Source organism: Xiphias gladius, chromosome 14 (assembly GCF_016859285.1).
Source record: "Xiphias gladius isolate SHS-SW01 ecotype Sanya breed wild chromosome 14, ASM1685928v1, whole genome shotgun sequence".
Classification (NCBI taxonomy): Eukaryota; Metazoa; Chordata; class Actinopteri; order Istiophoriformes; family Xiphiidae; genus Xiphias; species Xiphias gladius.
This window is the reverse complement of record NC_053413.1, coordinates 11708999-11734442: the sequence shown is the minus strand read 5'-3', so window position 1 is coordinate 11734442 and position 25444 is coordinate 11708999. Positions and strand designations below refer to the sequence as shown.

Sequence of the window (25444 nt, the reverse complement as noted above, 5' to 3'; positions counted from 1 at the left end):
GAACAGAAGGTAGGCAGAGAGATAACAACATCCAGGTTTGTTAACTCTTTAAAATAGAACTTCAGTGATTTACTAATGATGCGGCAGAGGCCAGGATATCAAGCTGCAAAACCCTTCAATCTTCTTGCACTTCCCATGATTCAATCTGATTTATACCCTCCCTCTGTGGTCTTTCAAACTCCACAACCATTCTTTGTACTGCAATTTTTCCATTAAAAAAAAAAAGTTATAAGACTCCAAATGATGTGACTTGAGTTATTTTCTCAGACTTGACTCGTCTACAACCCGAGCCACAGAATACATTATGGATCTGTCTCGGACTTTGCAGAATGTAAAATAGGTCTTTACGTGTATATCAAAGATATGCATAAGAAAAGTCAGACATGTTGGCGTCCCTTCCTTAAGTTCAGGAAATTCTGAAAATTTAATTAAGCTCCACAGCAGACACCTGCAGAAGCTGAGATCTTTTTCCACCGGATCTAGGTGTTGAACCGATCAACAGACCCAACAAACGACCAGCTTCACCAAACCTTGGCTCCACTAATGGCGGGGGCAAAAAACACATTCGGAAGAACTTCATCGGCTCGTTGGCACTGTTAAATTAGCCATTTTTATTTACAAGGCGGACTACACATACGGTACAGTTACAGGCCTCTCTGGGGGAAGCCAGCCTCACGGCAGTTCTCAACACACACCATCACATCAAGAGCTCCTGAGATCAAAGGAAAATTGATGACACTCGTCAAGAAATCTACACCCACATATACAAAAATAAAATTACACGGACTGAACACAACTGGGAGATGACAAAGTTTCCCCCCCCCCCCCAGGTATAAGTTGCTCTTAGACTCCATATCGGTAATCAGTGCTTCCAAATCAAGGGAGTACAATTTGGTTATACAGCTGACCTCGGAACAGATCCAACAAAGCAACTTCATCATCTAGCATGACTTGTATTTCTCAGGAGTTGTCCTCCAATGCAAAAATAAAACAACTCCGAACACTGTTTGCAATACCATTAGGGCTTTAATCCCACTAATACTCTGTTAAATAGTTTTGAAAGTGTCTGACTAGTTAAGGGACACCAATATTTACTTAAAGGACATCATAACCTAAAGATTCTCAAAGACTTTGACATACTCACGTAGATTATGAAGTAAATAAGAATTTTCCAGATTTCATAATCATCCGTATATTCAACAGGGAAAATGAGGAGTCTAGATTTCACTACAGTTTTGTGTTTTCCGTCTATGAGCTGGACCGTCAGGAGAGTAACGTTTGCTTTACAGGCAGGTACAGTAATATATTGTAAACTAGGGCTTATCTGGGGTAGCACAACATTACAGGACACTCCGATAGAAATCCACTGTATAGAACACAAAGCCTATGAAGTTCAGTCATGCAGGATATTGATTCAAGTTCTATACATTACAGTTCTATCTAACAGGTCCCAAACAGTAACAGCTAGTATGGTATAAACCATCAGTCTGAGGTCTGAGACACGGCGACAAGAGAGCAGCTGAACAGTTTGTCTGTCCAGGAAGAAGAGGCTTTTAACGGCACAGTATATGTCCTTGATCCCTTCACAAAAGTGCTAAAGTCACTGACTGGTGTGATTTGCTACTGAACGTCCAGTTGTGTTGAGTTATTTTGTCCAGGTAACGTGTGTGTTCTGCTTTTTGTTTTTGTTTTGTTTTGTTTTTTTTATGCTAATGTCACAGAGAAGGCGATGGCGGTGGAAGGTTTGGAGCTCATGTCCGCCGAGGCTCCAGCCTATAGGAGAGCTGCGTCAGCGCCCTCTGGTTGTCAATCACGCAAAGCTTCCGAACGTAACCCCGTACCTCTGCTTGATTTTTGTTGGGCTGGCATATGTCGGGATCTAAGGCCGTAAGAGAAAGAACGGGATAAGAGAAAACGTCGTGAGAAAGATGGTTTGCAATCAAAGCCTGCAAAGCCAGCAGACAAATGTAATGAAGGTGCAATGATAAATAATGTGCCTCTTACTGAAAGGTTGGCTTCTACAATGCCTCACTTGCCGAATCGTGTTAGCTATAATACGCTGATGAAATAAAGAGATGACGATATTAGTCAAACATGAGTGAGGAACACTATGACACTGTTAAAAATCAGCATAAAACCTAAGATAAACTCAATAATTTGCCTTTTGATTGTGCACAGAAACTCACCATTTTCTCAAAGTTGACCATATTGTCAATAAATGTCTTGTTGCCCTCATGTGTGAATGTCATATCTGAAAAGAAATTGATGAAATTTAATGGCAGCCATGTTCGTCCCATTAATAATTCCTATGTGATACACTGACGTGGAGATATTCTCCACAGTGAGTCATACCTTTGAGAAGGAGGGGCATGAAGGGGATGATTGGTGGTTCCAGTTTGGTAACAGTGAGTCGGTACGACCGGTGGTTTCTGGATGGGTCCTGTCACCAAAGAAAATGACAGAGTGAATACCTAATACATTGAAAGGCTGGCCCACCCTGATTCTGAAAAACACTACTTAGTTTTCTTACTTAACACCGGTGATATCTAGCCATGTTAGTTAGTCGGTCATTAGTTCTGCTTTTATTCACCCGGGTTTTTAGGTATGTCTCTGAGATTTCTGCTGCCAGCCCAACACAATGTTGGTGAATGGAACTTCATTTGTGGTACTCAGAGCATTGAAAAATGACCCAAAAAAAAAAAAAATCTTATCTCCTATACTCTGAGGTGGCAGCACAATTCTCGGATGAGTAACTCACAACCAGCGCAAATAAATATCAAAAACAGCAGCGTCTGCGTGGCCAGATGCAACTTGATTTAATTGAAAAAATTCTCTTTTTTTTGTCATTTAGGTGAACCGACCCATTAAAGATATAATCAAAAGCCCATTTAAATGGGTTTTGAGAGACTTTAAAATGCAGCTTACCATCATGCTCTCAAACTCGGCATAGAACTTCTTAAACTTCGTGGGGAGTTTCTGCCAAAAACAGATATGATCTCAGTGAGAGGAGACATGAATGTAGTACTTTAGCAACAGCAGAATACAAACAAGGTGACTGAATACCTAGACACAGATTATTTGCTTTTTCGAAGAAGATGTTTACCTCCCACGTCTGACTCAGTCTGCTGACAGCAGGGTTGCTCATCCCCATAATGATGGCAAAGAATGAATTCAGGTTCTTAAACTCTCGACAGCTACAGACAAATAACAAACACACAAGCGAGAAACAAAGTGACAAACTAAAATCAACCTTGCCTTCTCACGGTATATAAGAAACTCTTCATGTAAGTGCATGTTTACAAACCAACCCGCATGTTAAGTGTGACAGTCACCAGCAGGTACTACTCACTGTGCAGCTATCTTGATGAACTTCTTGAGGAGCTGGACTCTCTTGCTGAGCTGTCCGCAGAGGCAGACTTCAGTGACCACCCACAGTTGAACCTGGTTGAACCTCCGCAGGAATAGGTCCAAATTAGCCGTGGTTCTTCGGAAGCTCTGCCGGCCAAACGTGTGGTAGAGCAGCTCGTGCTGGGGAGAGAGAGAGAGAGGGGGGGGGGGGTATTTGAAGGAGCAGGTTTGGAGTTAATCCAGTGGACAGGTCCCGCCACCCTGCATCTACCAAGCATTAGTCCTGCAGGGTTTTTTGTTATGAAAATATAGTGCACCTATCAGAAGAAGGCCTGTAAACAGCCAACTTGCAGTCAAAGGCGACATATGTATGGTCCAACACCATTATCTGACTATGAGACCGTTTTTTCCTTTTATTTTATATTATAAAGTGTGAAATAAGCCTCTTCCTAACACTCTACACACTTGTTAACAGATCATTTGTCTGCCACTACTAGCCTGAGGTTGTTTTTAGTGGGTCTGTGCGTGAGCGATACCTCATGTACACAGCTGAAGAGCTCCCAGTCAAACATGGTCATTTGGTAAGCCAGGTCCTTAGAGCTCATCAGCTCAAAAGTTGACATGGAGCCTGCGGAGGGGCCCTCCTGGTCTGGAAGAGGAGTCTGGGACACACAATCCACAAAAGCAAACATAAATTTACAAGCACATAGAAAAATATAAATAGGGAGTACAGGTTCTCACAGATTGAGATGTATTTACACATGTAGTTTTGGCCCAAGATGTATTAAAAACACATTACAATAGGGCATGTTTTACATACATCATGACTAGCTGGGATTCACTGTTCGCTGTATGAACTTCATTGTCAGCCAGAGAGCAGGTAGCACATTAAGTCCAATATGCATTAAAAGATTTGTCACAATATGTATATATATTCCTAATCAAAGCTCAAAAGCCATAGTACTCTTAGCACTGTAAAACCAGTTTAATAAAAATGTATTCCAAGTAAGCATGGGAAACATTCCTCTCTTACCAGACTGTTGAGCTGGTCTCGAGGGCAGGCGAACAATCGCCCGTTGATGCTCAAAGTAGAAAAGACTGACACCTCATTAGGCTTCAACATTTGTTTTTCTGTAACACAAAGAGGCGTAGTTGAGCTCTGCCACCTAGCTATGTGCCAACATTAACTTAAAGCCACTGGGAACAATGTGCATCAGTTGTTAAAAGATACATTCATCTACAAGAAGTCACTGAAACTACTGTCCTGTATTATCTGTAGGCAATGTTGAAGTTCTCTGTCCCATCGACAGTAAAACGCCCTGCCCTCTTACCACCGGCAGAGCTGAGGTGGATCAACAGGAGCTCGTCAGTGGTGCCAAGCTTGTCAGCCACAGCGCTGACCACTTCTCTTCCTGTCGCTGCCACAGCAATCCGGATGGTTGTGTATGTGTGATCGCTGCAGTACACCTTCAGCAGGACTAGACACACATACAAGAATAATGCTGAAATAATATGGTATGCAACCACATCTGATTTGTAATGAATAAAATGGCAGTGATGAAGATGCATTTGTCCAGAACAGACAAGACCAAAAGTCTAAAGCCCTACTAGCAGCCCTTAGAGGATGTGATGGTTATTGCACCCCAAAAACCAAACAGTTCCATACGACGAGTAACATACTGGAGATTTTGCTTTTTCTTTTCTGAGTCATGGATGTATGAACACATATATGGGAACCTGGACCTTGCAATCCAAGCTGCTCAGCGAATGTTTACACCAAAAAAGTTACTCCAGCGCCCAACTCAGCGCACCATAACGTATGAGCATTAGTGTCTTTCTCTTGCTTCGCCCGGTCAGCTGCTGCATGCACACATGAATGGCAAGAAAAATAATACCGTAACAGGACACAGGATTTCAGCTTTTACATTCTGTACTTATACTCAGTAAATGTCACGGCAATCTGCCCATTAGAATTTATCGTTTCTGGTGTAAAAATCGAAATTTTGGTTTTGGTGTGATTGTGGCTCTACAGGAAAGGTCAGGGGATTACCGTAATATTAGAATTCGTCTCCTCAGGACTATGAATTAAAATTTCGTGGCAATATGGCGAAGAGTAATAATTATCATAATTTTTTTTAAGTTTGGCCTGACACTAGTAGAACAAAAAAAGTGATCTCACACACACACACACACAGACACACACACACACACACACACACACACACACACACACACACACACACACACACACACACACACACACACACACACACACACAAACTTACTGTCATCCTGATTCCTAATGGGCTGTTTCTTTTGCAGCCGTTCCTCTCCGTTGCTGAACTGTCGTATTAGGGTTTTCTGTTGAATTACATGGGGCAACTCATCAGTATCCACATCACTATGATGCAGCTAACAGTTTATAAAAAATACTAGTCTGGACATACCTTTTTTGTTGATTTGGCTTCTTCTGAACTAAAAAGTGAAAAAAGTGTAGAAACAAAAAAATGACGCAATAAATAAATATGACTGGGGTTGAGACATGAAACATCAAGAGAAAGTTTACCGTGTAGGGGCTGAGAAACATACTGTAATTTGACAATTTTCTCCAGGTCAGGAACCCAGTCTTTCAGGGCTCTCAGCATCCGAGAATCATTTGATAAGCTTCCATACAACTCCTGCAGAGACACAGAGGAGGAAGACACACGCTCAGACCGTGCCTCGGATCTGTGAAAGTTTTGTAATTTACTGCATTTGAAAGCTTGCGCATGTTTACCTCCAGGAAAGAGATTGCAGCAGGCTCCTCCTGTAGCAGGTATGTGTGTGTGTTTGCCCAGCGCAGGGCCAGAATGAGGGCCCTCCTCTTACTGTTGAGCGCATACTCCAATCGCTCCTGTTCAGAGCCGGGCGGAGATGCCGCATGGTAGGTGCACACGAGGTTAAAGATAAATACAAAGACCTAGATCTTACGTTTCTGGTCGGGGCTGGACACGGATCACAGCACAGTGCAAGAACATTTTTTATTTGCAGAGTAGTTCCCCCATCTTATCAGACTGACACACCGCTTGATCAGGGAACACAACTAAACGCTTGCCTGAAAATAGAACAGATACTTGTGGAGGATCTACCGAAGGCCATAATTAATCCTCTTCACTGCATCTTTCTATAGGTACAAAATAAGGGTACTGTTTATTTTGTACAATCATCAGTGCAGCAGTGGTAAAACTCAAGTAGCTGAACACTTGCACACTACAATGGCTAAGACATTAAGAAAAGGCCTTCGGATCATCTGGGATTACAACTTCATACTATGGTGTGAAGAAGTGAGCAGTTCATTAGCGCCGGATGGTCAACTGCTGCTTCAGCACTTCCATAAGCAGAACTGTAAGTTGCGCAGTCCAAGATGATGTCAGTAGCACTGTTATAGTGTGCAGCAAAACAGTGGACATGTTGTCAACATTACCTGCTGCGAGTGGGTATCACAGACAGTATAAACTACAAAAAGGAAACACCGTATACCAAGGCAGAGGGCGCAAGAGAGAGTGAAGGCAGAAAGGATATTGTGCCATGAGTAGAGGGCACAGCTGGCTGTTGGGCATGAAGACACAGTGCATGAGGACAAAGTCATCTACTGCTGGGTCTAACAGATGAGAAGAAACATAGAGAGGGCAAGAGGGAAGAGAGTCAGAGGGGAAAGGAGAGCCCTTCATCATTAACCTGTTTCTCCGTCTATCCTTCCTTCCTTCCTTCTTTCATCATAACACATTTGATATCATGTCTGTACTATATCTGGTATGTTAAACTGCCACATCAGCATTGAGCTGAGGGTAAACCAATCTAAACTCCCCATGCCCTACCTTTAAACTGTGAATTTAAAACTGAAGGTAAAAAGAAAACTTTCATTACATAAATTCATGGTACATAGCATACAACATAATATCACAATGAATAATCTAGGCTCAATAGAGATGTGGTGTTTTAGAGGAAAAACAATACTGAATTAAGTTTTGTTTATACACCAGATACTATTAAAACACAGTGCCTTTTATTATAGTTGGTACAATATGAGGAGCTCTCAATATAATCCTACTTGCAGTATATGAGGCATGATAATCTCAATAACCATCTTTAAAAAACCCAATTCAGTTAGGGTCTGGTAGCCTATTCATTTCTCTGGCTACCTGGTTCACTGTGGTGAATGTCCATCCTCATTGTCTCCAGGAAGTGCTCAAGAATCTTCTCAGGTGTTCCTGATATCACAGTGTACCTTCAAAAGGTGAGAGGATGCAAAGTGTTGGTAGAGTAGCATATATACGTTTTTTTTTTCTACTTCTAGCTATGTCGGTATGTAAATTGGTTGGTACTATATGAAGACATGTGCACCCAAACACACACATACTTGATGCTTCCCAGGGTGGAGGTTCGAGGGCTCTTCTCTAACACCAGCACAGCTTGTTCGTGTTCTTTCAAACGCACTGTGTTTGCTTCCACATCCTGCAGGCACAAAATCCGCAACACAGTGTCACTGCATGTCCAGTAAGGAGATTTGATGTTCAAAATGTAATACAGCTCATATGCCAGAGGAGGGAGACAAACACCCCCGTCAGGCAGCGTTACCAGACACAGAGTGCATCATAATGCTTCGGACAGACAAAATTAATGGATCTATATGTTTTTCTTTTCATTCAGATTATGTTCAGTGGCTTGCATCTAACTTTTGACTAGCAGGTTCAAGAATGTTGACTCAGCAGTGACTTTGTGTATATATATTGCCAATAACAGTATTCAGAACAGTTTGGAACAATGGGAGTAATCTGATGCTGGTGGGACTGCGTTTGTATCTCATCGAACTCAGGATAAATGTCCAGCTCTTCTCCTACCCTGAGTATCCTGTTGAAGTCTTCCTTGTCCACACGAATGAAGTGGCAGTTGTCCTCTCTCAGGACAATGGAGGCAGCACGAGGTGAATCTGTAACCAGGGCCAACTTCCCAAAGTCATCACCCTCATGGAGTGTACACACCACACCCTAAGACACACACACACACACACACACACACATGCATGATCGCAAACAGGGACAAACACATACCACATTACAAACGAGCACAGACACAAACACAGTTTACTAGTCACCTTAAGCCGTGAAGTAAAATCAGAAAGGAGCTGGAGTACTCAGGACTGGGATGAATAAGGTGTGCCTGTGTGTGTGTGTGTGTGTGTGTGTGTGTGTGTGTGTGTGTGTGTGTGTGTGTGTGTGTGTGTGTGTGTGTGTGTGTGTGTGTGTGTGTATGCAGATTGCATTTGTGTGCATACATGTGTGATCAGCGTGCAGTGAGCATGTATGGTACATCTGCCTGGACAGTGGTTGTACGGCGTGAATTTGTGTATGCGACAGTCCCTTAAGCCATTTGATCATAACGATGAGTCACGGTGAGCCGAGCAGAGTTTGACAAACTCCACTGCTGGGCACATACTGCTGCTCTGCTCCATACAGACATGATGAGCTACGCATTTTAATCCAGCACACACAGATGGAACATCATCAAATGCAGCAATGCTCAATGTGTCAAACAAAGAAAACATAAGCATGTCAGTGGATGAATGCATTCAAGTACCTATACACGCACACACACGCACACACACACAAAGACATGCACACACACCTTGCCATAGATAACCACATTGACAGAGCCCTTCTGGATAATGTACCATGATGTGCCCTCCTCTCCTTGGTTGAACACTGGAAGATAAAGAGGACAAAAAGATATTACCCCCACAGGCTGTACATGACTAACACCCTCATTCTGTACACCAGAGGTTTTCAAACTGTGAGGCGTGCCTCCCTAGGGGATGAGCAGAAGAGTTGTAGAGGGAGCGTGAGGGGAGAGATGTGAGGCGTGTGCCATGTCAAAATTCGTAGTCAAATCACTCAGTCAAATCTACACACAGACATGATACCCATGTTCTTAGAGTCAGTGTGACTTACATTTCCTGAGGATATCATTATCTCCAATGTCCATCACAAGTAAATGTCTATAAATACAGTTATAAATCATAGAATAAAGACAATCATCATACCTCCAGAATTTGCCAATTTGCCTGAGAAACCTCTTTTTTTTTTTTCTTCAGTATAATATTAATCCATTGATAGTCATCAGTATATCCATGGGTACACTGCAAACAGGAAATGCTAATAGCTATTCCAGCAAAAATAACACATCGTGGGAGCATTTATTCAGTGTTCGGGTGTTCTTTATTCTTGAGATTGTTTTTGCTTTTTAGCCCACGCACTTGAAGACATGTTGGGTTGTGCATTCACTACCATGAGGCAACAAATACAGGCAAAAAAAAAAAAAAAGTGGCTCAAATTTAGCCCACAGCTAACTACAGTTACTGACTCCATGGCAACATTATACTTCCTGCTTACATCCCCCAGTGCACTTGTTTGCAACTATTGTTCCAAGTCTTGAAGCATGATTATGCATCAAAGTAAAATAAGGAAATTAATAATAGAATCCATTGATATTAACTTTTTTTGTGTTGCACTATCTATATTTTTTGGCAGTACTAAGAAATGCCCAGAATGTTCTATCAAAGCAGTTATTATATTCTTGGAATAATGTCCCTTCTCTACCCATTCATATACAGATGTTTGCCCTGAAAACCAAGGAGTAGATGGGGGGTGTTGGGGAAGAACTTTTTTTTGGAGGGGGGGGGGGGGTTCACAAAGTCAAACTTTGAAAACCCATGCTGCACACTATGTACACAAACAAAAATGAATTCTGGGACAAAGTGAAGACTCACACACAGTTCCAGCTTTTGCATGTGACTCGAAGATCACAACACTTGCCAGTTCCCTCTTCACCTGCAAACCAGAATACACAATTTTAAAACTAAGGTCATACTGGATTTAGCTGCACTGCAGAAATACTGTGTGTGAGAACAGGAAAATGCACAGATCAGGGTTTTTGAAGATTAGTTAAAGTGATCTGGGAGTCCTTACAGTCCATCATGAGAAGTAGTTAAATTATTTTTTTGCCCTTGAAGATATACCCTTGCATCTCTGTTTACATTGTATAAAACAGTGCACACTGTAAATTACATTGCTGAACTTTGCACATATCCTTTACAGTTATTTATTTTATACATGTATATTTTTTGCAGATTGCACTATCCTGGAATGACAAGACTATGTTTTGTGGACAAAGTTCTCAAAGTGAATGAAAGCTTTTTTTTTTAGATTTTAGTTTGCTGTAATATATATATATATATATATATATATATATATAAGCACTGTGTTTGGAAAATTGACGGATGTCAGTGGGACTAAAAACTAGCTAAAAAGTTAAAGAACTTGATTTAAGCCCTTTGGTTGGGAACCTGTTGACTCCTGGAATGGGCTTCATGTAATTTACAATACTCTAAATTTATTCTGGCAGGGAAATTCTTGGCATAGAGCACAAAAACAAAAACACTTCTGGAGCCGGTACAAACTTAAGACCTCCTCCACATGGTGAATCCGTGCCAACACAGGGCAGATTGTGTGTAAAACTGTGTCCCATGACGCAGGATTGGTGATAGTGACAACGTCTCCCTCTAGTCTTAACACAAAAAGACTGTAGCAAGTGGTTCTGGTGAATTAACAGCTGTCTTGGAAATCTGTACTGTCCCTTTAAAGGAGAAGTGGACCCTCTGACTCACAGTGTTGGAGAGGTGAGCTAAGGCCTTGATGTGAAGCAGCTCATCATAGATGATCTCTAGGTCATCCCCTGTCCTCTGACCAGGCCTACAGACACATGCAGAGGTAAGTCAGAATGAACTCACCATGAAGACTTCATGCACACACTCCACCTTTTATCACACTGCTGTAGAATTACTAATGACACATCCTAATGCTAAAATAATGTTGATGAAATGAAAAGTGGCAGAAAGGGGGGGTATTGAAATGAGCTTTCTTGATTTATTTGAAAGTATCATATATATATAGTGAGTTGTAATGTGTAATGTGTTGCCATTGTGATATAAAAGTAATGCGCTAATAATGATTGACTGACGATTTCCTGAGGATCATGCGCAGCAGTGCGTCAGGGCCAATCTGGGCGAGGAAGAGGATGGTCTCTGGCAGCTCTTCCTCACTCTCCCTCTTCTCCTCCTCACTAGGCAACGGGGTGTCCTCCTCCTCGTCATCAAGAAAACGGTAGAACAGGTACTTGTCCTGGAAACCCAGCTCCTGGTCCACTGAAGAGCAGACAAGCACACACGGGTCAAAAGACACAAGTGTAAACACTTAAACGCAGTAACATGCCAAGTGATTTTTTTTTAGCAATCGAAGTTTTTTTCTTATTTCTAAAGATCATGTCGGCCGTCGGCTTTGAAGTGTATGAATCTGAGCTAAAGACTAAATCTATATTTTATGTTCAAGCTTCAAAACTTCTAATTAATTCTCTTCTCTGGTATTCACACTGACACTCTCACTGCGTTTGATGTTCAGATTCAAAAACCCACACTCCTACTCAGAGTAAACCAGTGACACTTTACTGTTAGTCTGAAATTTGTTTCCAAAATGTAGCTTCCATTTCATACTCTGAATAGCACTAAATTCTAATTTAGGCATGGAACAATACATACAGCAAAACAAGGATAACATGATCGAATTAGGTATCCTGTCTTTCTCAGCCGCTTTGCAATAGGGATTTGGGAATTGACCGCAGTATGCCATGACAACTATATAACGTAAGGAACTTAACTTAACAGCATGCACTATGATGAGAAAATAATAAAGACAGCTAAAGTTGTAGTTACCATGGTTTAGCACCCCTTCTTCTAGTAGTGCCTGCCACATACCAACAGCATGGGACCGTGTGAGCACACACGCACTCTGCAGCACCAGCCAATCAACCAGCTCTGTGCCTACACAGCATTGTCTGCAATACACACAACAACACAATGTTCACATAGCAAATGCAGAGAAATTAAAAATAGCCCCTGAATTTGAATCAACCCGGCGATGTACCCAAAGCTGCTGCACGTTCATAATTCCGCACAAATACACACAGTTGGAATTGTAGACAATCACACTCCTACCTGTATGTCTTGAGGTGGTACTTCCTGTCTCGAATCATGTGTGGGGCTCTGGACAGGATGGCGTTGCGGAGAACCTTCCCCGCTCTCTGCAGCTTCTCTGAGGGAATCTACCGAACACCAGGGAGGCATGGTGAACAGATCCAAGAGGCAACGCTTGCAATACTTTTGCTTACTCCAGGATGCACCATTTATGCGGACAAAGTTAAGAGTAATACCAATCCTAAACTTCATTTAGAAGAAAACGAAAATGCCACATTATCAGTCGAGCCTGAATATGGGCAACCTTAGTGCAATATTCACAATGTGCAATAAGTAATGGCACGGATCTTAGTACCCAGACATGTAAATATGACCAAGTAAAACAGCTTCATCTGATGGGCAATTCAAAACAATACATATCTGAAATTCGAGGAAAAATGTCAGCAAATCCACAATAAAATTGATTGTTTTGATCATTAACTTGGATTTTGATTGACATGCTGCAAGTGATGTTTGTGAATGAGTGCATTGCAGGTTGTGGTTAACCCTCATAACATACCAGTAAAACTGCATCAAAACCCAGCACATACAAGCAAACACATCCTATACAGATCACACCTGCATCTAAGGCAGAGAAGAAAATGGCAGATGTGTATATATACACACACACAAACAGAAAACACAAAGGAAGGCATGCTGACTGGGCAGATGGTATCTTTCTTCTGTGTGCATGCATTACCTTAGCATTAGCATAACTACAGAGGATCACAGCTGTGAGTCATCACTTGTCTCCTCACAAAACACACACACACACACACACACACACACACACACACACACACACACACACACACACACACACACACACACACACACACACAAACACCCCTCCGAAATCCATTCTGGCATTCTTGTTCATTCACAAACATGAAAGTACACAGCAGTGCTGTGGCCCGGATCATTACGTTCTTACTGCGCTGTACAGAAGATACTGAATGTTCTTGTAATTTGGATAGACTTAAGCACCTTTTGATTTCAAATATTAACTACAGCACACATTAAAATCACTCATCTACTGGCCAGTGCTATGAGACTAAAATATACGTTTTTGCTCAAAGTTTAGTGCCCAGTCCACACAGATAATCTGACACAAGTAGTGTGGCGTCGAGGAATCCAAGACAAACCAAGGCTTCCTGGCCACAGTATACTGGTTGTGAGTTTGGTTCATTCATGCTTTGTCTGCTGTGGGGAAGGGCACAGTTCTCTGAAACGTGTTGGCAGAGTTTATTTAAAGGACCAAGTTGCCATGTCGAAGTCTTTTTTTTTTTTTTTTTTTACTTCCTATACAAATCCAAGACAGACCTTCAGGTCCTAACTATGAGCTGGTTTGAGTGTTTACCTTGTTATGAGCTTTGTTTGCGGAGTCGGAGTTCATGTTGTCCTTGTCTATGAGTCCTGAGGAGGAAAAACTGACATCAGGCTGGTCGAAATGAAGATTTTTACAGGATGCAGATAGTTCTCTTTTACAAAACATCAAAACACAATCTATTCATTGTGTGATTCAATGCCATATGCTAAAACATGCAGGGAGACATGCTCTGCTGCACAAGATGTCCTGATAAATATTAGGTGGGAAGTATAATATCTTGAAAAGCAACCAGGGGCACATTAGGGATGAAGGTTATGCAACACTGTCTTTATTTCATAAAATAAAATAAAAAATAAAGTTCACCGTCTTCTTTCTCAAGTTATAATACTTATTATCTCTACATTATACTTACATTTTCTGACCTCTAACTAACCGTATTAGCAACATTAACAGTTTTTCTTTCATTCTTGTATGTGTGTATGTGTGTGTCTACTCACTGTCATTGTTGGATCCACTCTCCATCGCTCCATAAGGAGGGGCCAACAGTCCAGCCAGGCTCTGACGATACTTCTACAACACAAAACACACATGCACAGATCAGACTCAGCGTCCATCTTGAAAACTTTTACACCTCTACTGGTAGGATGCATCATTTGTAACACATCATCATTTATTAAACGTCAAACTCATTGCATTTCAACATACACACACACACATACACACACCATTACTTTGAAACACCCACACACGCTCAAAGTACCCCTCAAAACAATGCCCTTTGTACAACCAAGATCATTTACATGCAGAACAACTAACATAACACACACAGACACACACACACACACACACACACACACACACACACACACACACAGAAGCATTCAAACCACGATTAATGACAACTGCCAAAGCTGCTAAATGTGTACAGATGCTGTTAAAAACAATAAAATGTGTTTGTATTTCTATAGCAGAGACACTGAAATACATACAGCAGGTAATTATGAGCCTGAATGTGCCACTGGTCTTCTGCAGGGTCATTACCAGGCAACCAATGCCTTCTGAGGACTGCCAGGAACACACACACACACACACACACACACACACACACACACACACACACACACACACACACACACACACACACACACACACACATACAGAGAGAGACAGCGAGACAGAGAGGGTGTCTGTTTGACGTAAAGACACAAACACGACCTTTCTATGTAACCAAGAAGAAAATCAAATTATCAACCAGATCCCAATATTAAAGACAAACATTACAAAAGAACCTCTGGGAGTTTCGATTTCATTTTGTGAGAAAAAAACAAAAATAAATAACATGAAAAATGACAGTGAAAGACTATCTTGCCCACATAACCACTACAGACTTCACAGAGGTACAGTCGAGGAGGAAGACTCACCTGAGCTAACACACTCAGCTGCCTAATGCTGTAGGGATTGAAACCCCAGAGAGCTGCCCTCTGCTCCTTTACAACTCACACACATGCCACCGGATAGCATCCTGCTCAAAACAAGCTGCTCCCTTCCTTTCTCTCTCTCTTCCTCTCACACAGTCGCCTCAGTGTCGCTCTCTGTCTCCCACTCTCCCTCTCTGCCTCCCTCGCTGTGATCGAGCCAAGAACCAAACCACTTTCCCCTCACAGGTTACCACGGTGATCTCAGTCTCTCTATGACTGAGCTACTCTAGTGGAGGAAGAGAAAGAGGGAGGGACAGACAGAGAAAACAACCCGAGGAGGGAAAGAAAGGAGTTGTGAGAGTGAGGATGGAGAGGGAGGGAGCTGGGAAAGGAAGGAGGCTGGCAAACGACACGACAAGGCCAATAGAGGAGAGAGGAAGTGGGAAAGAGAAATGTAGAGCTGGTGAAAGGGGAAGAGGAGTAAATAAGGAAAGAGAAAGACAGTGGTAAAGACTTACAATAACAGCCTGCCATAGTCCAGAGCCATGTAGCCATCCGCGGTTTGTTTCACTCTATATTTACACATATCTGTCAGAAACAACAAGCCGTTTTACCTTTACACCCTGTTTATTCATCTCACTTTCATTCGCTGTTAAAAGTATGGAGCAGCGGTTTTTCATCTTTCATCTTTTCATCAAACACATGACTGCATTCATCTTGTGGCTTTCTAGTCATCACCACACACAAGCACATGCACACAAATTAGTCCGAGCACTCACACGCACACAAACATAAAACACAAAGATCTTTTTACTATGAGTTGAATAAGATTCAAAAGAGGACAACCTCGGGCTATGTTTTCTGCTCCATGTTTACTGTCCTAAAATAGACAGCAGGGAGGGGGACTGAGTGCACTTAGTTGACAAACAAAACACTCCAAGGCCAATGATAAGATAACACAAACACTTTAATAACCAATTATTGTCTCATCTTGCTTTCATATTTTCCTGTGGCATAAAATGGAGAGATCACGTTTACGATAATCCAATCTCTCATCATCTATGAATAATAATACTGAGGGGGGTCATTGTTTTTTTCATAAAACGCAACAAAAAATAGATTAAGGTGTTTTGTACTGACACTTAGAGCATTAAAGCTGCCAAAGAAGCTTATATTTTTAGAGTGCTCTTTTAGATTATGAGGGTTTGTAAACAGGAAAAAACAATACTACGCAGTCATAGTAATTGTTGATCAATAACCGTTGTTTAAAACACATATGTCTCCTACATCTTATCCCATTGTCATCATCAACAAATTTAACCCATGTATAACACATAGAACCAAAACGTTTATTATGTGGAAAATGCTGCATGATTCAATCAATACTTTTAACGATAGAAATCTGAAAGGTTATCTCTCTACTCTTACTCATCAGAGTAGTAACTCAAAGTACATGTACACCGTTCCATTACTGTAAAAACCTTATGTTTCACATTAGGTAATAGTCCATCCAACTGCTTTGAGGTCAATGATGTGCTTAAGTTAATAAAAGGTGGATTCAAGGTCAGATTTTGGGGTGCTGAAGTGTCCTTAAGCAAGACACACAAAATTGCTCTTTAATTTGAGCCTGACCTCTAAACCCAATATGAAAAAAGACAAGAAACAACTGTTTCCCTACAATTAGAAATAAAATCTCCTATAGCAACTACAATATATTATAAATCATAATTATAATATTATAATAAGTATGAAAGCAATGATGCATATGTGAAAAAACTAAATACAAAAACTACATTAGCTTAGAATCTCAAAAAAAAAGAACCGTGTAAAATAACAGATTTCCTGACCAAACTATAGGACAAACACTTGTAGTCTTTGGGTGCTGACTGTGAAGCCACAGTAAACTGATGTACTGCTCTGCCAGGACTTCCTCTCCAAGTGGGACCCAGTGAATGGAGAGGGTCACCTCAACAAGGAGGCCTACAGAGAGGCAGCTACAACAAAGCCAACCCCCAAAGACGATGCCAGTCTCCAGGCCAAAGCCACGTTACTGAGTGCTTATCTGTTCTACCAGGAGTTTTGTGTGATACAGTACCTGTTTCCAATATTTGATCGGCTAACCAGGAATTTTTTAAATCCTGAACATGAGTCATCTAAGCCATTCGGTACTACAGTATGATTATTTTTTTTCCCCTCTTTGGTGTGTTACAACGGTGATGTGCTGTAATGATTAAAGTTATATCTGTACTATACCAATATTAGCTAGGAATATCAATATTCTTCAATAATTACTCCAGTGTATGACCCTTTACACATTTAAGCACAGAAGGAGAGATGATTGCTGCAGCATTTGTCTGCATTGTTTTTGAGTTTTCCTTTGATTAATATCTACTTCAAGTTAATCTCATTAACATCACCACTTTCCTACTGTTTAAAAAAAAAAGGACATTTGTTTCGTATGTATTGAGTGGGCACCAGTTGAGACATCTTAAAACTCATTCCGGCATTAAAATGTGTTCTTATTTCTTTGAAAAATTAGATCCATTTGACTGGTCATAGCAGAAAAAGCACAGGTGTAAGAAACCAGCTGACTCACTGGAATGGAAGGTTAATGTTATCAATTACACCTGTGCTTTTCCTGCAGTGACCGGTCAAAATATCTGCCATGAAAAAGGTTGATTTGACAACACTTTTAACTAAGACAGCCCGAAATGTTGTATTTATTAATCGTGTATTTATTCAAACAGATTAAGTCATCTATGCGAGCTTAATGACATTTATTAAGATCGCCTTAGGATACTATCTAACCTCTTCTTTATCATTCCAGCACAATAAAAAATGCTGATTGCAGTCCACAGGTACCTGAGACCAGGAAGAAACCTGGATGAAGAAATCCCTGCACTTATCATGTTGAGCGTCTCCTCAGGCATTGTATTGAATATACACTCTCCTCTCTCTGTACCTCAAATAACTTACTATTGAGTGTCACCTCAGGCGTGTATCTAATAGGAACGAAGGGCACTGTTATGGTGGGCCGCCCTCTCGTGGTTACAAGCACAATTACAATATGAGGTTGTCTGAAATTAGCAGTCTCGAAAGGGAAGCCGTTTCCCTGATGGAAACCTTTTGGCACACTACCCAAGACAGAGTTCATGCTGAATCATTACATTCCAGCTCATTCTCACAGCTACAAACAGTTTTTAACTCTCTCTCTCTCTCTTTGTCTCTCACCTCCCAGAGGCTCTTGAACTCCCTCTGTTCGATGCGGAGCAGCTCGCTGGTCTCTCTGCTGACAATGGTTGCGTGGCGCGGTGTGTTGTCCAGGATCGACTCCCCGAACGCTGTCCCAATCCCCAGTGTACAGATAGTGACTGCATCCTGCGCACAAACACAACATATTTGTTTAAACTACTGCTGTCACAGAGGAGTAATAGTCAGTTATAATGGTGCTGTTTTGTAGTGGTATAGTGAAACGCTACACAGTGAGACTATACAGCAGTAATAACCAGCAATATGTCTAAGGTTTTCTTGATGAACATGGACAGACATGGAGACCAGAGAGATTAATATGTGGTAATTCATGCAAATAAATTGAAATACGAGGAACTGGTAGCCGGAGTCTCCTGTAAGGAAAATAACTCTAGGTGCTGGATGGATGGACAGGCTAGGGACAAGCAAATACACAAACAAATACTCTACATGCTATAGAAACCTTTTCAGCTGTCCAAACTGACATTTCAAATATAGCCACAGAAACTAGGCCACCAATGGCAATCTAGGGCTACATACAGTACATGCAAAGGACAATTCACAATGGAGGGCCTTCTTATCTCTGCCTTTCACTAAGAAACAAATCCTCTCTCTCTCTTCTCCCACATGTCATTCTTTTCCTCAATATGTACAGTATAACCCTATTTCCCCACTCTCACATAAAGCGTATAGAGTGTGGCGGAAAGCAAAATTCTCAGTGGACTTGTTTTGTGTGCTGTGACAGCTTTACTCTGGCATATTTAGGCAGGCACAGATGAACTAATGTAACTGAACAATGTCAGCATCTAAGAGAGTCACGCAGGACCAGCTCTCTAACATGAGGAGCACTTGTAGAGAAGCCTGGACCTTGACAGAGAAGGTTATGATAGAAATAGTACAAGAACAAAAATTCACAAAAATAGAAAGAAATCACCGAATGCATCCAGTAGTGTCCATGATTGGAGATTCGATCATTATTGTTTCATTCGTTTGTGATTCAAATGATTTACAGGAAAAAAACAAAACAGACACAATGGAGGACAAGTGAAACTGAGCAGGTTGTTACGTATGTAGCTCCAGTTTGACTTGAACTCAGTCACATGAACTTGGACGTGATGTTACCTGGTGGTTGGCTGTTTCCGACACTTTGACATCCAGGGAACCAGAAAGAACAGCATACCAGCTGGTGCCTATGTCTCCCTGTCGAAACACTGGGAGAGTACACATTTTACCCAGTTGACTATTACCAGATTCATTCATTCATAAAAAAAAAAAAAAAAAAAATAAAAAAAAAATATATATATATAAATATATCAAACCCAAAATGTTTCTTCTTGGCACAAACTCTGCTACAGCGACACAGTCTATCATGTCAGCTTATCAGTATGGGCTGGGATACAGGCATGAAAGTCTGTATATGTGTAAATGTGACCAGGTGTATATTTCCTGTATGTTGCTGTAAAGAAAAATCTCCCTCTGGGACATTTCAGATTATCTATCCATCTGTTTCTTCATAATGGAAAACACTTTTAAAAACTTCTTCATGCTAGTTAGATAGAGATGGTCCTGAATGTAAGTGTGAGGTCATAAGTGTGTGTTTTTATGCTGCACTGAGAACTAGTTTGTAAGAACAGTAGAAACTGCATTATGATTTTAAAAAAAAACTTTTCACTTTCAATCCTAAATAGCAAGGGCTTGCAAAGGTTTAAAGATTAAATGATTAGTAAATTAATCATTGCATTGATTGACAAAATAATCAAATCAAAATCAAATAATTGATGAAGTGATTTATCAAGGAAAAATGCTAGACATTTACTGGCTCCTGCTTCTCAAATGTGAAGATTTGCTGCATTTTATACTTCAGTGTGTAACTGAATATTTTTCGGTTTTGGAAAATTCTGGGAATTTTTTTTTCCACTATTTTCTGATGGTTAATAGACTATAAAGAAAGAAATTAAAGAAGAAATTAAGTAACAGATTACACAATAATAAAATAATCATTAGTTGACGCTCTAAAAAGGTTTCTTAAGGACAGTGGTCTTATGTGAAAACATCGATATTCTATGATGCATTAAAATAACATTTGAATAACTGGTGTGTGTGTAAGGATTGTGCACACATTAAATAAAATGATCACAGTACTCTGCATTCCAACGCATCATACTTCTGCAGCATGACTGTCATACAGTAAAATGACCATAGTAGTATAATTCTGTATACCAAACAATGATGCTTTACTGTGCTCTACTATAGATAGCCAGTCTCTGCAAGACAGCAATATTTTATAATCCAACTGTAGCATGTGTTTGTGCGTTTGTGTGTCTGTGTACGTACAAGTGATGCCTTTCTCCAGGCATTCGTAGAAGGCACAGGCACAGATCTGCAGTAAAAGTGGAGATGGGAACCTCTGAAAGGCTTTGACCTCTCTCAGTCTGGTCAGAATAATGTCCACATCCTCTCCAGAGCGTTCCGAGGGCCTGTGCAGAAAAGACCCACCATTAGATCTTACATTAGCTGTTAAATAAGCATATCAGTGGTGTGGCAAAATGATTAACTGCATGATGTAATCTTGTTCAGTGTGATGGATTATCCATCTCAACCAAGTCCATATCTGCCTGAAGAGTAGGAAATCCATCAAAAACCTACAGTGCGCTTTGGAAAGTGGTTAGCAGTAATGTTAAATATTAGCAATTACCAGTTAATGGACTAAAACATGAAAAATCAGTTGTGTTGACCTTTAAGTTAAAAGACAGCACAATTGCTATTTAGTTCTATTGTGTGTGTGTGTGTGTGTGTGTGTGTGTGTGTGTGTGTGTGTGTGTGTGTGTGTGTGTGTGTGTGTGTGTGTGTGTGTGTGTTCGAGCACGCTGCTTCATTGTTCAGCCTGTTGGTTTAGTGATGATGGTGGAAAGCTGCAGGCGCTACTTCTCTAGGCTCAGACCCCCCACAGGGTGTTGATGTTAGATCTCATTTGTACGGCTGCTATTTCTAATAAGCTTAAATCTGAGCGCACACAAGCACGTCTCTGTTGGACATCTACAAGGGTGCAAAAGACACGAGAACACGCAGAAGTTTGATCTGAGAGCTTAAACATTCTGCTCTGCCATGTAGTGGTGAAAAACTACGGAGGCAAAGCGTCTCAGAGTAACAAACACTGGAGTTAGCCCCATTCATTCCCTTTTATTTCCCCTTGCAAGTGACTCATCCTCTCACATGTGCGTGTATGTGTGAGTTCATACAGAATAGCTAATGCACCGCCGGCTTCTTCTTTCACAGACGGGGGGCTGTCTATCCCCTCTCCTCCTTCAGCTCCTTCCTTTCCCCTCGCTCCCAGCTCTCTCTTCTTTGTCTGCCTCCACTAAACATTTCTCTAATCTCCATCCCTTTTTCTCCTCTCCTCTTTCAAGACTTGCCTGTTTCTCTCAGGAACATGACAGGCAAAATGGAAAAGAACAAATGACCCCTCTTCTTCTTTAAGCTACCTTTTTTCTCCTCTCCATTACTGGCACAAATCACGTTTCCCTCCATCCATTAAGTCCCACCGCTAACACACTCTCACATACTATCATCCCATTATCATCCCTTTATTTCTCTTTTGCAAGCTCACAGGCAGCAATGACTCACTCTTTACCCGCACGCACATGTACATACAGTGATAAACACAAATATATTTGTGCGCCCGAACGGTAGTTTGCCCTCGGTAGCTGGGACGGTACTCCCAGATAAACACAGACTACGCCTGAAGGGCTGCACTGCACAACACATCTTCCAGGCACACAACATCTGCCAGGAGCTCAGGGCGATTACAGACAGGTCTTTTCTTCCTCTCTCTGTCTTTTTCTCCGTTTTTTTTCTCACTCATCCTCCCATCATCCACCTACCGCCGGCGTATTGGCCCTTTGTGCTCCCACAGCGCATCATATCATAGTGTAGGCTGGGTTAATGGTTTAGACAGGTGGACTCCCACACAATGCAATGGGGAGAGACATAGAGGTTAACTCTGCAGGGTTGAATGGGTAATACCAGCATCGCCCCTCACCTATTCGTCTACAGTGAAACTGTTAAGCTCTGTCAGTTATAATCCACTAGTTAAAGCCTTGTTTTCTTGATCTTTCTCTGTCATTGTCCTGTGCTTGCTCGCTCTCTGCCTGTCCCGAGGAATCTGCCTCACCCGTTGTTGTGCAACGGATGTGACCTGAGAGCTGTTCACCTTATCTCACTCTCCCTCCCTCTATCTGCCTTTTCTTTCCTCCTTGACTTCTCTGTCCTCATCCCCCACCTCAACCCACCCCCCAACTGGCCATGTCAGCAAAGATCTCAGCTTTCAACCACAAATTATGGCTAAACACACTCTCTCACACGCACACACACACACACACACACACACACACGCGCACACACACACACACACAGAGGATTTATAAATCGACCGGCACGACACACTGAAGAGAAAATTGAGAGACACCAGAAGGTCCTGCAGATTGTTTCAGGAAACATCCATCTGGAAAAATTCAGTGTTTCCAGACAAATAAATCATAAGTCCAGACAAATAAATCATAAGTTGATTTGTAGCAGCCAACCAAAAAGTCAGACAGCACCAACACAAACAGATTTCCTGAGCTGGCCGATTAACACGTTACTGTAGCAGTTACTCTTGAATTGTATGAACACTGTTCTTTCAGCATCCATCTGTATCACCACCAACAACCTGAGATCCTGAAAATTACTCACCATACATAGCTCAGTCTACAATTTACTCATTTAAAAATTAGTCATCAAATTACTCATCAGGCCTCGATATATTTGCAAATTAGCCAATATATTCTATGGAGGAGAAAAATGGTTAAACTTGGACTTATTGTTTACGATGTCATCTGAAAGTGTGTGAACTGCCCACAATGCTCTTTGCTTCTATTTTCCTGTGGTAAAGGGACATTAAACCTCAACTTGCATGTTGACCAGTGTGTGTCGACTGGAACGTCTATTGCCCGCCTGGGGCTACACTGAACAAAACAAATCAGATCTTATCTCACACACTTCACACTCACTGGTAATAAATGTCTTCGGACAGATATATTAGAGACAGACGTATCTTAATCTCTATCTCTCTTTCACCTTACTCCCCCTCCCCCTCCTCTCACTCTTCACTTGCTCACATCAACAGTTACTGTAGACGAAAGCTCCCGAACACACACACACACACACACACACACACACACACACACACACACACACACACACACACACACACACACACACACACACAGCTGGATATTGATTGAATAAGAGGTGCATAGCTGAGGAGCACTCAGTGCTCTACAATATGATCCTGTCCAGTCTACTCTTTTGACTTAGCATGCTCTTATTGACACCCACCTACTACTGCTAATGGGCTGTATTTAGTTTAAGGTTATATAGTACCGTAGCCTTTTGTCAACATTTTAGCACAGTAAGCATCACACCCTCTCACAATTATTTGATATATTTTACAGAATTCGTCGCATTTAACAACAAATTTTTAAAAAATCACACTTAACTAAAGCTGAAAAAAATCAGAAAACAAATAGTCAATCAACAGAAAATTAGTTGGAAAAAATGTTAATTCATTCAAGAAAAAAATCTCCAAAATTTGAGTGGTTCAAGCTTCTCCAATGTGAATATTTGGTGGTTCTCTAAGTCTCTTATGATAGCAGAGTGAGAATATCTTTGGGGTTTTGAACTGTTGGCTGAAGAAAAAAAACAATTTGGAGACGTGACCATCTGATCTAGAAAACTCTTTCTGACATTTTAGAGACCAAACAATTAACTGAGAAAACAATAAGCAGATTAATGAAATAAGTCAATAATCTTTAGTTGCAACACCTTCTACCAACGGCAAAGTATAACCACACACTGTATTCCGATCATACCTCCAATCTTATTACAGGTGAGGATGAGAAGACAAGATGGTAGCTTCAGGTTGCCACTGGCAACGCGAGGATGTGTCATAGTGAGGTGTGTACAGTATGCGTGGGTGTATGAGCTGTGGGGTGCATGTCTTATATCATTGTTTTTTGTTTTGTTTTTTTTAGGTGTGAGATGTATCCTCTACTCAGCTACAGTAATTAGTGTACAGGTGCCCTTTCATCATGTTTATTTATTTAAGCCCTCTCCCTCGGATACTATGTTTTTTTTTCAGCACAGTATCCTGGCAGCACAGGACCTTTATATCAATTGGGCAGGTACAGTATGGAATCAAATGTTTTCTAAACCAGTTAAACCTCAAAGCGGCTTCTGAGTAGAGGGTGACAGTTGTTAATAAACACACTGTAAACTGGCTGCTCAGTTATTCTAACCTGCTCTGTTCAGTCAGACCAGACAAATACAGCCTCACATCCAGCACTGTGGCAAAAATGTGGGAAAACAATTCGTTGACCTGCCTCTAATCCTCATTTGCAGGAACGCACTAACGTATACGCCCCGGTAGTATTTTAAAAATGTAAAGCTATTTGGTTTAAGCGGACAGACATAAACCATGTGCCTCTCATCAGCCATCTATCACAGCCCATGCAGTGCAGAGACATCCCAGTGAACCTCGAAGCCACCAACGCCTTTTTTGACCGTGAAGATACAGAAACAGCTTTTTTTTTTTTTTTTTTTTTTTAAACGAGGGTGAATACACTGAAGCCTTTACCGTCACCGGATGAGGGGTATATATATATTCACTGAAAATGACAGTAACCTATAACAAGGCGTATCACGCTATTATTGCGCACACACACACACACACACACACATACACACAGAGACATACAGTGCACACGCAGCGATCGCCGGTTCCGATTAATCACGTCAACGCCGCTAAATGACAGAGGGTTGAGTGAACACAAGCGTTGCCGTGTGTGGATGCGCGGCGCGGCGGTGGAACGCGGCGTGGATTCACCCACCTTTTATCCAGACAGCAGATCCACTCCGCTGCGGGGGACGAATTGGGGGACGTCTGCACCGCGACCATCT

General features: G+C 41.4%; 1 protein-coding gene across 4 annotated transcripts; it reads right to left on the bottom strand.

The window, feature by feature from the left end:
- Window positions 1–714: 714 nt before the first annotated feature.
- On the bottom strand, window positions 715–25444 carry LOC120798593 (rap guanine nucleotide exchange factor 4-like). Of its 4 annotated transcripts, XM_040142985.1 has the most exons (30): window positions 25375–25444; window positions 20783–20925; window positions 19571–19659; window positions 18431–18577; window positions 14279–14351; window positions 13812–13867; window positions 12434–12540; window positions 12152–12273; window positions 11404–11587; window positions 11051–11135; window positions 10154–10214; window positions 9013–9089; window positions 8229–8375; window positions 7748–7842; window positions 7530–7615; window positions 6910–6988; window positions 6125–6275; window positions 5938–6026; window positions 5796–5823; window positions 5634–5709; window positions 4680–4826; window positions 4382–4479; window positions 3885–4010; window positions 3350–3528; window positions 3104–3194; window positions 2926–2976; window positions 2353–2440; window positions 2187–2251; window positions 2005–2059; window positions 715–1879 (listed from the first exon to the last, which is right to left on the bottom strand). In XM_040142985.1, exons 1-30 carry the CDS (start codon window positions 25440–25442, stop codon window positions 1752–1754), a joined length of 2991 nt encoding a protein of 996 aa, XP_039998919.1. In that variant the 5' UTR covers window positions 25443–25444; the 3' UTR covers window positions 715–1751. The 4 variants fall into 4 exon arrangements, 3 of the variants coding, with proteins under 3 accessions (XP_039998919.1, XP_039998920.1, XP_039998921.1); XM_040142986.1 differs by lacking the exons at window positions 13812–13867; window positions 14279–14351; window positions 18431–18577; ... (1 more) ...; window positions 20783–20925; window positions 25375–25444 and adding an exon at window positions 13152–13180; XM_040142987.1 differs by lacking the exons at window positions 13812–13867; window positions 14279–14351; window positions 18431–18577; ... (1 more) ...; window positions 20783–20925; window positions 25375–25444 and adding an exon at window positions 12972–13128.

Coding starts and splice junctions, on each gene's coding strand:
- LOC120798593 (XM_040142985.1), bottom strand. CDS start 25,442: ATGGTCGCGGTGCAGACGTCCCCCAATTCGTCCCCCGCAGCGGAGTGG. Junction 5,710..5,795: donor AAGCCAAATCAACAAAAAAG/GTATGTCCAGAC, acceptor GTAATTCAACAG/AAAACCCTAATACGACAGTT. Junction 1,880..2,004: donor TTGTAGAAGCCAACCTTTCA/GTAAGAGGCACA, acceptor TTACGGCCTTAG/ATCCCGACATATGCCAGCCC.